Source organism: Varanus komodoensis, unplaced genomic scaffold (genome assembly GCF_004798865.1).
Source record: "Varanus komodoensis strain SLA01 unplaced genomic scaffold, ASM479886v1 scaffold1, whole genome shotgun sequence".
NCBI lineage: Eukaryota > Metazoa > Chordata > Lepidosauria > Squamata > Varanidae > Varanus > Varanus komodoensis.
This window is the reverse complement of record NW_025335268.1, coordinates 62,058,850-62,073,131: the sequence shown is the minus strand read 5'-3', so window position 1 is coordinate 62,073,131 and position 14,282 is coordinate 62,058,850. Positions and strand designations below refer to the sequence as shown.

At 47.5% G+C, this 14,282-nt stretch overlaps 1 protein-coding gene across 1 annotated transcript in view; it reads right to left on the bottom strand.

The window, feature by feature from the left end:
- SIM1 (SIM bHLH transcription factor 1) overlaps positions 1–14,282 on the bottom strand; it is a 64,432-nt gene that overhangs the window by 35,721 nt on the left and 14,429 nt on the right. Inside the window, exons 2-3 of the mRNA XM_044449238.1 lie at positions 5,156–5,238; positions 1,079–1,168 (exon numbers count right to left, since the gene is read on the bottom strand). Coding sequence (XP_044305173.1) covers positions 1,079–1,168; positions 5,156–5,238 — 173 coding nt within the window. The remainder of the gene's footprint in view (positions 1–1,078; positions 1,169–5,155; positions 5,239–14,282) is intronic.

Genomic DNA, 14,282 nt, shown 5'->3' with positions numbered 1-14,282 from the left:
GTGTGTGCTCCCTCTTTCTTGGTTCACTGGGCCTGTAGGCAGACTCTGTGCATGTTCATTCAAAAGCCTAGCTTTTATCTGCAGCTATACTCGGACCATAGGGACTGCAGGTGGTGCAGTGGTTTAAACCGCTGTGCTGCTGGGCTGGTTGATCAAAAGGTTGCCAGTTTGAATCTGCACAGTGGAGCGAGCGTTACTCCGTCCCAGCTCCGGCCACATGACCACGGAGACTGTCCGCGGACAAACGCTGGCTCCCTCAGCTAGGAAACGGAGATGAGCACCGCCCCCTAGAGTCAGGGGTGACTGGACATAATGTCAAGGGGAAACCTTTACCTTTACCTTTTATACTTGGACCATACCACTTCAGGAGGCATAGGGAAGAGGTGGAGAGAGGCTGAAAGCTCCTGGCACATCCCCCTTTTGCAGTCTGTAGTTGTTCAGCCCAGATACAGCTAGGGCACTGGGTCTGCTGGGATTACAGCAGGCGCAATGTGCCTAGGACAGTATTTGCAGCAGCCCTGCAGCTGGAGTGTAGGTCTGTTCACTGGGGCCAGCAAGTCCCACCAGATGCAAAGGAGCTCACTCCCAAGTTTCAGTCTCAGTGTGGCCTCCTGGTGCTTCTGCTGTGTGGGGCTCTGGCCTTCAGCCCCCAAATGCTGCCCGGAAGGCACCACTGCCATGAAGTTGCTTCCAATGGCACTAAAAAGCGCCGGCCTATGTATGCTTATTCAGAAGCAAAGCTTACTGAGTTCGATGCACTGATTCTCATAAATATGCACTTAAGAATTGTTTACCTGGATGTAATACCTGCTGAATCAAGGGTACCAAGCAGTTTTTTCTGATGAGGCTTACTCCCAGGTAAGTGTGCACAGAATTGCAGCCCAACAAGTAAAAGTGCTAGTTTCACTTAGGTCCCATTCTTTTCAGTGGGTCTATGGATTGCTTTCGCTTTCTTCACAGTGGATACCTGCTCCCCAGATATTTGACACTGGGTGCAAACATCTCCCATCTATATATCCTTGTCTTTAATACTCTCCCACAATTCTTTATGTTGGCTCTGCCAAAACCCATCACATACCTGCGACAAACCCAAATGAACAGAGGCTGTCTCGGAGATGTACATGATCTTGCCATCTGGAGCTACCACAAATATGAAACCGTCCAAAGTCTATAAGGAAAGGGATAAAAACAATCAGCTCTGATGTTCACTCATTGGTGGCTCCAGCCAACCCTTTCCCCCTCTTCCCAAGGAGTTAAAGGAGACTGGTTGCAGTGATATTTAACCCCCAGTGAAGCTGGACTGCAATTGTAGGGTATGCGGCAGCCATTTTGAATATGGAAACTCTGGGTGTTGTATGGTGCAAACTCAGCAAGTTTTGCAAGGGTTAAACAAGCCTCACATAACTCTGAAAGAACCATGGTGTATAACCCATGTTCACCGGGTTCACAGGACACAGACACCTGGCATCCGTGGGTTAAATGATTTGCCCACAGCATAAGAATCAGTGTTGTGTGGAGGCCGGACTGCTGGACTGGGTCCCTCAGGAACAAGTTCTAGTCCCCACTTGGTCATGAAGATCACTGGGTGGCATGAACCAGTCACTGACTCTCAGCCAAATCTACCTCACAGGGTTGTTGTGAAGATGACATGGTATAGAGAAGGGCTATGTAAGTTCCCTTAAGTTCCTTTCAAGAAAATGGCAGGATATAAGTGCAGTGTGATGATGAAGATGCAGTCTGAATCTGGTCAATGAGGAGCAGAGGAGCACAAGAAGATCTTTTTCACAGACTAAGATTGTTTATTAGGGCAACAACATGAAAAACAAGTGCAAAAGACTTGCCCTCTACTTTCAGTGCCACCAACAATTTAAAGCCTGATGCCAGAGTCTCTTGAAGGCTGCAATCTTACACACACTTACCTGGGAGTGAGTCTTATTGAACTCAGTGGGACCCGCTTCTGAATAGGCAAGTCTAGGATTGCTCTGTTAAGCTTAATCTACAGTGACTTGCAAAAGTTTTCCCTCTCTTACCGCTGACTTTCCTGTATCTTGTTGTGTTACAACCTAGACCTTAACTGGATTTAATGGGTATTGTTACCACCTGATATATACAAGATCCACAACACTTTGGAGGCACACAAAAGTTTAACAGATGAAAACAAACTAGCATTTGTTGGTTGCAGATGCATTCACACACACACATTCAGTTCTTGGCAGACACAGCAATTACAGCTGCATGTCTTCTCGGGTAACCTCTATCAACTTTGTGCATCTGGATCCTCTTGTGTTTGCCCATTTTTCCTGGCAAATCTGCTCCGGTTCTGCCAGGTGGGATGGCGACCACTGGCAAAGAATCACTCTCAAGTCATTCCAAGACACTCAGGTTCTCGCTTCCAAACCATTCCAGTGTTACTTTGGCTGTATATTTAAGGTCATTGTCCTGCAGCAAGGTAAACCTCTGCCCCAGACTCACATTCTCAGGGTGAAACAGGTTTTCCTCTAGAATTTATTTATTTAAAACATTTGTATGCTGCCCAATTGTGCCATAGCACCTCCAGGTGCCTCACAACCACAAGAGAAAAACACAATAAAATATAATAAAAACAACAATAAGATGCAGGAAAACCAAACCAAACAAAACCAAGGTCTTATGGCAATTAGTTATTTAAAAGGAAGGTCTTCGCCTGGCACTGAAAACAAAGTAAGGAAGGCGCCAGGCGAATCCCCTTGGGGAGCGCAGTCCAAATATGGGAAGCAGCTGCAGAAAAGGCCCTCCTCCTAGCGGCCATGCCTCTCACCTCCAAATTGCCCTGCATGTGGCTCCATCCTTCTTGCCCTCGGTGCTGACTAGTCTCCCCGCTCCCGATAAAAAAAAGTATTCCCACAGCATGGCAGGGCCACTAGCATGCTTCACTGTGGGGATGATATTCTCCGGGCAGTGGGCACTGTTGGCTATTCATCATATATAGCAACCTGCATCAAAGCCAAAGAGTTCAGCGTTGGACTGATCAGACCTCAAATGGCCTCAATGTGGATGTGTTTCAGCGATGGCTTTCTTCTCACCACTCTTCCAGGAAGCCCAGCTCTGTGGAGAACCTGGGTGATAGTTGCCTTGTGGACATTCTCTCTCTCCCTCATCTCTCATCACACCTGCAGATCTCTCTAGTCTAGCGCCTTCAGAATTGGTTGCTTCTCTTGGTTGCTTATCTGGTGTTTTCCTTACCCAGTCAATGCAACTTGATTGGCAGCTTTTTCTAGGCAATGTCATGTCTGTGCTACATTCTTTGTGGGAGCTAATACTCTATCCCTGATTGGTGGTTCTGCATAACCTTATCTAGAATTTTGATAGCTCCTTAGTGTTCATGATACTGTTTTTTAGATAAGTTCTCCACAAATTCTGGGGCCTTCCAAAAACTGCTGTATTAACCCAAGCACAATGTAGCACTAGAATTGCACACAGGTGGACTCTGTTCAACTACTTGTCTGGGCTGCAGTGTGTTTCCCCAAAGCTTAGTTAGACATATCACAGCAAAGGGGTTACATACATATGTGACCAGCAAGTTCCAGTTTGTTTTGCACTTTTGTTCCACAATAAAAATACTGTGCACTTTCACAGTGTCAAGTAACTTGCAGACATCAAGTGGTAACGATGCCTATTAAATCCATCTCAATTCCAGGTGTAACACAACAAAATGTGGAATAGTCAAAGGGAATGACTACTTCAAGTACTGTATGCTGCAAGTTTATTTTGCTAGGTGAACAAGCATCCCATATTCCCAGAAAAAGCTGAACACTGCAAACTGAGGATCTTTCAGGACCAGGACTAGGCAATCTTGTGCTTTCCAAGTGTTCTGGACTGCAACTCCTGTTAGTTCCAGGGAACATAGCCAATGGTCAGGGATTATGGGAACAGTCATCCAAAGGATTTGGTGGGCACTAGGTCACCTACTCCTGACTGAAGACAGACTGTAACTGGAAGGCCGAGACTGAAACCACTGTATTGGTTTTAGTTGGAATACAGTCAGTACTGGTACTGAGTGGATTGGTCCTGAGATTGCTGAGTTCCAGTTGTATCCATGTCTATTTCTTCTGCTTTGTGGCCTGGGTTTTATGTCTTTTACTGCCATTAAGACTGCAATGCTGTAAGATCCCACTAAGTCAATGGGACTTCACTTCTAAGTAGCAATGGATAGAATTGCTCTGTAAATGTATAGACACTACATAAGAATAATTTATTGGAACAACTCTTCCTGCCAGACTTCCAACTTCTCCAAACATCACTAAAAGAAACTCTCTTAAACCACGTCAGATTACTTTTCCATCTTGCTCAAGCTTCTCTATTCTCACTGGTAGTTATGCTCCAAGTTTAATTAATATTAATCTATCCTACCCAACAGCTGAAGCTCTCTAGGTGGTTCACAACACTTCCCAGGGAGTTGCCACCCCTTGCTGCTACCTCTCTTTTGAAACTGGCGATGCCGCAGATTGAATTCAGGATGTTCTGCAGGGGAAACAATCAAGTACTTGATTGTACATGCAAAACAATGTTCCTCTTTGCCCTGATATACAATCCTCCACAAATTCTGGAGCAGAGCTACCCAGAGGCCACACTGAAAACAATGGTAACGTCTCCAGCTACTTGTTTTAATGACCATTTAATAAGCAATGGGGAAATGACAAAAGGACAAAATGCCCATGATCCTGCAGATGTTTCATCAGCAGTAAATAAGGTGTGGGCAATTGGTAGCCCTCAAAATTTTCTGGTCTACAACTCTCAGGACCCTTCACTATTGACACTGTTAGGCTGGGTGGATGTTGTAGGCTGGTGAGTACTGTAGGCCAAAACATCTGGAAGGTCAGAAGTTGCTGCCCCAATGTAAATGTTTGCTCTGATTTGAGAACCCAGAATAAGATTAGCATCAATCTTATATACCAGCGTTACTCCAACCTGGTGCCTTCCAGATGTGTTGACCACAGCTCCCATCTAACCCAGCCATCAGGGCTGATGTCAGGAATGCTCTGTATTACAGTCCAAGACATCTAGAGGGCACCCAGTGGAGGAAGGCTCACCATTATGTACATTCCCAAGAAGAAAAGCGTGATTGGACCTGTCAGAACTACCTGTACTGAAGAGCTGCTTTCCAGGGTTCTAATACCTGCAAAAGATGGGATCCCAACTCACGCCCAACATTGTCCAAAGGACTGGTTCGAGTTGAATGGCCCCAGGCTTCTCCAAGTCCTGTTGAGACATAAGAAGTTAGTCAGAAAGATGTGGCATGAAGATCTCACATGGAAGTTTCCGGAGTTGTTCCTAGCTCTTTAGAATAGGGATAGATGGAGGCAGATGTTCTGGCATGAAGACAAAATCTCTAGTGCTAAATATCAGTACCCATAACAGCCTTTCCCAACTTGGTATGTTCAAAATGTGTTGGGCTACAACTCCCATCATGCTGGCTGGAGATGAGGAGAGCTGTCATCCACCACATTAGAAAGGCACTAGTTTGGAGAAGCTGAGTTATAACTTCCATACTTGGGTGTAGTTTGGCTGAGGTTAGGTGTGCAGCCCATTCCTATGCATATTTACACACAAGTAAGTTCCATTGAGTTCAATGAGACTTGGTTCCAGGGAAGCATGCCTCGAATTGCAGCCTGAGGGCACAATTCTCTGCATGTTTAGACAGAAAAAGAGGTCAGCTTGAGAACTGAAAGCCTTTTTTCTGACTAAACATCCATAGGATTGTCCTTAAATGTGGGGAAGTCAGTCACTCCAACCTCAAAGCACCCTCTGAAACACCAATTCTGTTTTAAATTTCATCCACTTTTCTATTAGGGAGGATCTTTAAAAGGAAGATTTTAGTGGAACAGTACAATAATTTCTCCATTGGCCAAAACATCCTGAGGACTACTTATAGCTCACCTCTGCCACAAAAAATAAATTTGGGCAGTCCAACCCAAATTCTGGTACTGCAGAGAATGTAATAAACCAAACCCATTCTGATTCAAATGCCCTAGAAAGACAGAAAGCTTGCAGAAAGTAACATCAAACACTTTTCCTTTTAACTACAAATTTAAGCACTACCCTAAAGTATGACGCTCTCGTGATCTGCACATGTTGTAAGTTTGCCACTCATTTGCCCAAACAACCTAACAGCAACAGCAAAAAAAAAAAAAAAAAAAAAAGTGATGATCATTCAAAAAACTAGATCATGCCTGTTTACATGATCTAGTTTTGCAGAGCTCACATCAAAGGAATTTTCTTCCAATTGGCATGGTGCGGGGTTTTTTTTCCCCCAGTGGTGGGAGCGAACTCTCGTGCTCCCTGCCTGGGAGAACTCACATTGCTTCAGCGGAAATTAATTCAAAGTAAAAATCATAGGATCGGCTTGCAAATCTCAATTAACACAGTGGGATTGTCATCTGAGGAGCCATGCAGAGAAAGAAACGTACATCATTCCCAGAAGAGGAACTATCCTATAAAGGAAGGATCGCGGTGCCTACCTCCATATTCTGCCAGGCCGGCGTGCAACTTCCACTGACAGCCACATACTTGATTTTCTCCTTGTACAAACAAAGGAAACATTTGTATGGATACCCCGCACACCGGACTAAATCTGAATGTCCTGTGGGATCGGATCCTTGCAATCTCCCCCAGGAAGCCCACTTCTGTTTGGAGGCAGGGCTTCCTTCTTCACTGCCTCGAAGAGAAACCGGCCTCTTGAGACGCCTCATCATGCCAGACGGAGTGGGGAAACAACGACCCCGGAAGGAGTTTGCTGCCTGAGTGAAACCAGGAGCTCATCACGGACATCAAGCAATTAATCCTGCTTCCCACCCTGTAAATTAACTCCCCCACCCCTTTGCCTCCTCCTGCTTCTTTCCCCTGAAACGTGGCTGTTTTTATCTGATTGTGCCTGTCCTGAAATTTTTGCAAACCTCTTTGGTTGCTCCCAGAAAGGTTGTACAGAAGCACAATAAAGAAAGAAAGAAATGCACAGTCACCCCATCCACTTTCTTTATTACTGTATTTGTATGCAGTGCCTTTTCTACTGTTATTATTTCCATATTGCCCAATTCTGCCCCCCCCCCCTTCTAAAAACCATTCAGTTTTTGCTTTTAATGAAATGTCTACAGCAACAAGGTTCAATCAAAACACCTGGGCCTGACCTGCTCCAATCCCAACAAGAGTAATTTATTCTGAATCAGCTTCTAGTACAAATAAATAGGACAAGTAAAGCAGCACTATTTCTTATTATTACATCGCATTATCCCACCTGTTTCCTCTTATGAGAACCAAAGGCGGCTTACATAGCTCCATTTTACCCTCACAACAACAACAACAACACTGTGAGGTACATTAGACTGGGAGTGAGTGACCCAAAGTCTCCTGGAGAGCTGAATGTGGACCGAAGCCCACATCTTCCAGCTCCCAGCCTCGCACTCTAACCACCATGCCACACTGGCTCTCTTTAGTGTGTTAAACTGGTTGTACTTTGATGAGATTAGCACCAAAGACAACTGGGAAACTATCACTGAAAGTGCATACATTTCCTTGAAATTCCTGAGAAAATTGAAGTGCCAAAGATTGAAAAACACGCAAGCTTTTGTTTTTGCTTTTTGTTTGGTCGTGGATGAGGTTGGATTCCAAAAGACATGTGTGTCATGTAACCTCAGCAACTCTCCCATGATGCTCTAGACTTTCACATCCCGGAAATCTAAAGCACCATTTCTTGAACGTGAAGCCCTATTGAAGTTGTATCATCCCATCACATTCACATAAGTGGGTTTAACCTTGGCAACAAGAGCCGAAAGAGCTTCCATTTGATACTGATGTACCTAAATCCATCTAGAGCCTGCCTTTGATACACAAACACCAGGCCTTGCCAGAAGCCCTCCTCTCCCTTGTTTCCCCCTCTCACTTCCCACAATTGGCCTGTGGTGCCTTCACCAAAAAGCCTGGCATTTCCTTGCACTGCTCACTTTTACTAGCGCATGAGAACCACCAGTTACAAGCTGAGCTATTCCATACTGACTCCAGTGCTTTATCAGAGGGGATACTGTAAAGCAGAGCCAGGTTCAGATTTGAAACAAACATGTTTCTTTCTCTGAAACCATGAGATCTAGAAACATACCATTTAAAACAAAATGTTCCAGTATTGTCTGGACATTTATCCCTACTGCATTCTGCATAAAGCTGTGTGAGAGAAATGCAGAGAAGGGAAGACAAGTAGAAATATCTGGAGTACACGCTTGGAAGACTTGAGCAGAAATACCTGCAGCTGCATTTCCGGTCATGTGCCGCTCCAAATCACGCACCCATCCTTTCCTCCCTTTGACATCGTCACCCTCTTTTCCATGTACCCTGCAAGCAAGATAAGACTTTCTTGGATGTCCCATGCCTATCCCTCCCAAACAGCCATGTCTAGAACGCAGTTAAGGAGAAGACAGCACAGATCTGAGACCAAACTCAGATTACTTGGAAGCATGCTTTCGTGGGAACTGCTCCCATGCAAAGAAAAGCATGCATGGGATTTCTGTTCTAGGCTGCTGTCCTCTACCCACGACCTGTAGAGAATGTCCTATTGAACTCCAAGTTGATTTTCATACGGTGTTTTTAGTTGCTTTTCACTCTTCAGCTTTCTTTGTAAATGTGTTACAGGTTTTTGTTTTGCTTTTTTTTTTGTTTTGTTTTTTTTTTTGGTGGGGAGGGGTTACACTGCTGCTGGCTTGCACTCTGTTTTTTTTACTTTCTTATGCTTTTTTTTTTAATTTTAAGGATTTGTTTGTTTTGTTATGTTGCATCTGGAGAGTTTTAAATTTTTGTGATCCTCCCAGAGACCTTTGCCTATTAGGCAGTATAGCAAGCAGTAAATAAATAGCAATGTGCTTTCTGTTGCATAGTTTATACACCCATAATCTACACTGGTATTTCAGAAGGATATACATCCAGATGTTTAGAGTCAGGAGCTAAACAGCTGAATTCTCCGGTGTAAAATCAAGCCATTTGGCCTTTATGGTTTATTCTTGCTTTCCTGAGTGAGATAGTAGAACTAGGGATTGCATCCAATGTTAGTCCTACTTAGAGTACAAACGAGTGGGACATAAGTTAGACTTCTACCAGACTCATCCCAAGTCCTGTCTGAAATCCAACCAGCTTGGATCAGCTTATTCTTGGCTTTTGCCCAGTTCTGAAAGAATGTCCCACTAGGATTATTTTGAAATAATCACAAAGGTAGCATCCCCTCTCCCAAAATGAATTGTTTTGCCAAAAAGCTGAGGATGGATAAACAGACCTTAAAGGGTCCGGTATAAATTCTTATTTAATCTGCTTGGACAAATGCTAGAAGCCTGTCCTCTCAGAAAGCCTCAGCACACACGGGATGGATCAGATGGGAATCTGCTAGGATAGTCCACCTGCAGTGCAGTGCCTAGAACAGGGATGGATAGAAGGTAGATCAGCAGATGTTTCAGACACCAAAGCCCAGCATGGTCAGTATGAACAGGAGGGGCTGTAGGTGAGTAGTAGAGCTCGTGTTGACATGTCTGAGATCCCAGGCTCGATTCTCCATATCACCAGGGAGAGCAGGATGATCTCCCTCAGTCCTCAGAAAGGCACTGTCAATCAATGTGGACAATACTGAACTAGATGGACCAAAGTTCTGGCTCAGTGTAAGTGAGCTTCCTATGTCAGTGACTGAGAGCTGAAGTCCAAAACATCTTGAGATCTACTTTCGGCTTGGAGTGTTGGACTAACTAAACTAAATCCAATAAATAAATAAATATACAGGACTGGAGAGATACGGGTTCAGATCCTCAGCTATGACACTCAAGGGAGGGAAAGTCAGTATCTGTTAGCCTAAACTTCCTCACACATTTGTTGAAAGAAAGGCGAAAATGGATGCTGCTGGACGACCTCGTAGGCTCCCTTTGGGAAAAACTTACACGTGTACGTATTAAGTGCATGCATGTAGAGGACACGGTCTACCACTGCTACGAGGAACAAACAAACATGCCTTACAAATCCACCCCTTGGGTCTGACTTTGGCACGTCTTCCAGAATTCTCAGATGACCACATTCATCCTGGTCCGTAAAGCAGCAGAGATTTCTGGCTCCTGGTTCATTAAGAGAAGGAACAAACAGGCTTCACTGCCACATTGGGCTGCCCAGATGTGAGCCTGGTCGGTGGGGAGAAAACAGGTTCTGTGAAAACACTGCAAGCTCAGTTCTGGTGCCGAGCAGGCTTTCCTGGGCTGAGCATGTGGTGGGGGGCAACCTGTTCCTTCTCTGGGTGCCCCCACTCCCAGCCGCTGTCTGATGCTTGGCTTCTGATGTTTCCCAGGACTTTGGGGACCCGAATAGGAACACAACCAGATTCCACCCGTCTGAAGCCTGCCCATCCCGGCTACTCGGAAGTCGCACTGAGTTGAATCGGCCTCTCTCTCAGGGGTCTGGGAGAAGGTTGCAGACTCAGTCGCTACGGGTGCCGTCCTACGCGCGCTCCCACAACTCCCGGCATCCACGCCGGAGGACCGTTGGATGGAGCACTGAACGCCCCATCGCCCGCGCAAGGAAGCGAGAGGCCGTGGCGCTCAGCCATGCTCTGCCGCTCCATCGGCGGCGGCAAATGTGCGGAGGCGGCCGACTGGGCCGGCCTGAAGCACGAGTAGGGGAAAGGTGGGGAGGGCAGGAATCCCTCCTCCGGTTCTTCCGCTGAAGATGTAAGACCAGTTCAGGGGTCTCGCCAAGTGAACGGTGCTGATGGGTTTATTCGGGGAGCAACGAAGGAAGACGGAGGGATGGATTGTTAGTTATTCCGCGGTGGGAGACTGTAGGAGAGGGCCCGAAAAGAAAAGACAGGGTGCGTGGAACACTATTATGTACACGCACACCGCTGACCCTCATCACACTCACGTGTGCATGCTCTCGTGAGACACACTTTTTTAAAACTTGCATTGCTTCTTGAGAATCTTCCTGTTATGGAACCGGACGACCCAGGAACTTCCTTTCCAATCGCGGATTTCATCAGGTGATTGTTAATGCAAAGGTAGAGATGCAGCCTGTGTGTGCGTGTGTGAGAGACAGACAGGCACAGAGAGAGAGAGAGTTGGAAGCCCACTTCCTAGGCTGCTAAAGGAGGAGACGCAGATCCTGCCTGTGCAGGTTAATGAACCATTTGCTCGCGCTACAGGTTCACTTGGGCTAGAAGCGCGCCAGCCTCCCCTCGGTCACGCCGCGCTGCGTTCCGCGCTTCTGCTCTCGCGGGCGCGCTGCCTCCAGCCACGGCGCTCGGGCGGAGTCCAGATTTTCCTCCCGTCGCGCTCAGGGCTACGCGAGACGCGAGGGGAGACGGTGCGTGCTGGCGAGCGGGGGGGGGGGGGGGGCGGACAAGCCTTGGGAAGCCAGATGGATGTCCCGGCCCTTTCCACTGGCGAGCTCCTTTATTCTCCGACAACCTCCTGACCGCGCTCCCGTCCTTTGCCCCCTGGAAGTCCTTCAGTTCGTGCTTTGACAGGTGGGGCGGGGGGGGGGAGCGCGCTTCCCAGCGAGACGCCTTCCCAGCGCATCCGCTTCATGCCCTAGCAAAAGCCAAGCCCTTTCAGGCTGCAGTCCTGCCCTCACTGACCAAGCTTCGGAAAGCCACCGAAGCTTAATCCTGCGTAGAAATAAACCGGATTGTGCTGCAAGTTTGAACTGTGTAACCCAGGCCTATCTGTTCTCTGTCTAGCTGCACAACGATTACCCGATCCTAAGTATGTTTCCTCTACAGTACGCAGTTCGACTTACTCCGTGCTAACAGCTCCTATAAATGTCTACTCAGACGTTAAGTCCCACTGAGTTCACTGGAATTTTACACCATATGAATGCGTAAAAGGTTAACCTGAGTGTGCCTTGCAGCCAGAAATATTTATCCAGAAGGAAGGTTTCCTCTCAAATAGGATAGCAGTCCCTGGATGGAAGGCTAGCAGTATACCATTCATATGGTTTAGCTGAAATCAGTGGGTTGGAAAACCCCGATCCTAAGGCTGAACCCCTATATGCACACACAGTGACCTGGGAGAAATTGCCTCTGAGTAGGCATGCTCAGAAGTATACTATAAAACAGCCTTTGAACTGATGTGAGGTACGAAAACACATTTATTTTACATAACAGCTTCAAAAGAAAATGAGGGTAGAGGCTGGCTGCTAAATCAGAAATCAACAGTCTAAATTCTATTGCCAGAGGTTTGAATCGGCACCGTGGATTTTTATTGCACCACGTATGCTATTTGACTCACCTAATGCCAGGACGTTTGTGTTCAGTAGCAACTGCACCATAAATAACCACTTCTCAGAATGCAATTGTCACCATCAGTACTTTCCGTACTGCGTCTCCATCTGCGCGCACCGGTTACAATTGTCTTTTCCACCCCTCTAGACCCACAGGTACATGGGGAGGGTGAGGATAGGCACACACAAACAGAAACTCCCCATAATACTCGATGCATCTGATAAACCGGAGCATAGTGCAGGAAAGCTCATGCCAAAATAAGTAAATATTCAAAGTGCCGCAGAAGTTGTTACGTTCCTTTGGCATCAATGGCGCTTACGAAATATCCTTAAAATCGGCTTAATTCGACTGTGTTATTTACAGCCCGTGTGCGCTTTTTCTGGGAAGTAAACCCCACTGAGTCCAGTGAGACTTTCTCCCAGTCGAATTACACCTCAGTTGTACGACGCTTGAGGCTTTTCAGTACATGTATAACCCCTTTAACAATCAGTGGAACCAGGGCGATAAACTGCTTTTTTTTTTTTCTTTTGCACTTGACCTACCGCAGTCAAATTTTTACAAATCCTCTAATTGCCTTTTTTTAAGAAGAAAAAACAGAACAGTTCTCCCTTTTGCTTTTGGGATTAGACCAGTCCGGAGATCTAAAGATTCCTCTTGTAATACGGGGAGCCCAAGAGGAGAAGGCGCAAAAACTGGAAAAGAAGGAGGAACTCGAGTTTGAAGGGGGATTTGCCTGGCTAAAGCGGCCGAAAACAATAAAGAGCGGGGGAGAGACCCATCCTATATTTTGGAAGATTTCCAGGCCGCGCTACATTAACCTTCCAAGATCAAAAATAAATGCCCTTTCCGCGCCCGCCTCCTCCTCGCCCAGCCGAGCCCGGCTTGCCACATTTACATAAGTAGCTTTGGGAAGGGGCGGGGGATGTATCTATTATGGATCGAAGGCGCTCACGTTTCGCTCGCAAAGCCGGGCCAAGTTCCAGCGCCGCTTTCCCCCCGATTTCCATTTAAACACCAGCTCCCTCCCGCCCCCGCCCCCCGCCCCCGGATTACCTTCGCGGCCTGCCCACGGAGGCTTTGTAATTTCCTGAAAATGAGATTTCGATTTCTAAAACAAGAAAGCAATTAGTAACCAAATGAGGCGGAGGACATCCACTCCAGCCGCCCTAATCCCGCAGGCCCCGTTGACGGCGCGGCGCGGCGCGGGCGGGCAGGACGCCGTCCCTGCAGCTGCGCCGCTTCCCGGCCCGGACCGGCCCGGCCGAGCGTCGCCCGCGCTTGGCGGCCGCGTCCTCCGGGCGGAGCGGAAGCGCGGCCCGCCTGGGCACCTTCCGCGCCTGCCTCCGGGGCGCCGCCCTCGCGGCCCGGGGCAGCCGCTGCGCGGCCACCGGCTCGGGAGGCAGCGCCCGGGGCCGGAACGGGGCCGGGCTCTCCGCGGCCCGCCGGCGGGGAGCCCCAAGCTGGACCCTCCGTGCACCGGCGGCAGCCCCCAGGAGGTACTCCGAAGCCCACGAAAGGGGGGGGGGGCTTCAGAGGAGCCCGCTCGAGGTGGGCGGGCGAGGCTCAGAGACCCCCCACCCCACCCCAGGCAGTGGATCTCACCTGCCCCCGTCCAAGAGTCCCTCGCTTTGTCTCTGCGGGCGCTGGAAGGCGTCTGACAGCAGCCGGCAGGTAATGCCAAGCCAGTGCGGACCACACAGTGGCGTGGGCAAGGGGCGCCCCTCGCAACTGCACCAGCCAAGAAACAAACAAAGGCGTAAGATCTCATTGAACGAGACGCCTTCTGATAAAAGAAAGACGGGGGTTGCTTTATTCCAATGCAGCCTCATATCAATGCAGAGACTCAGTGTGATTGGACGGCCTAGAATACCCTAAATAAAATATAAATAAAATAAAATATCCGAGCAACATATAAACAACTTGCGCTTGCATTAAGGTAGCAATCATAATAGAAAATGCTTCCCTATATTGGCTATTGGATGGTACAGAAATTAACATTTACTATGATTATAATGGA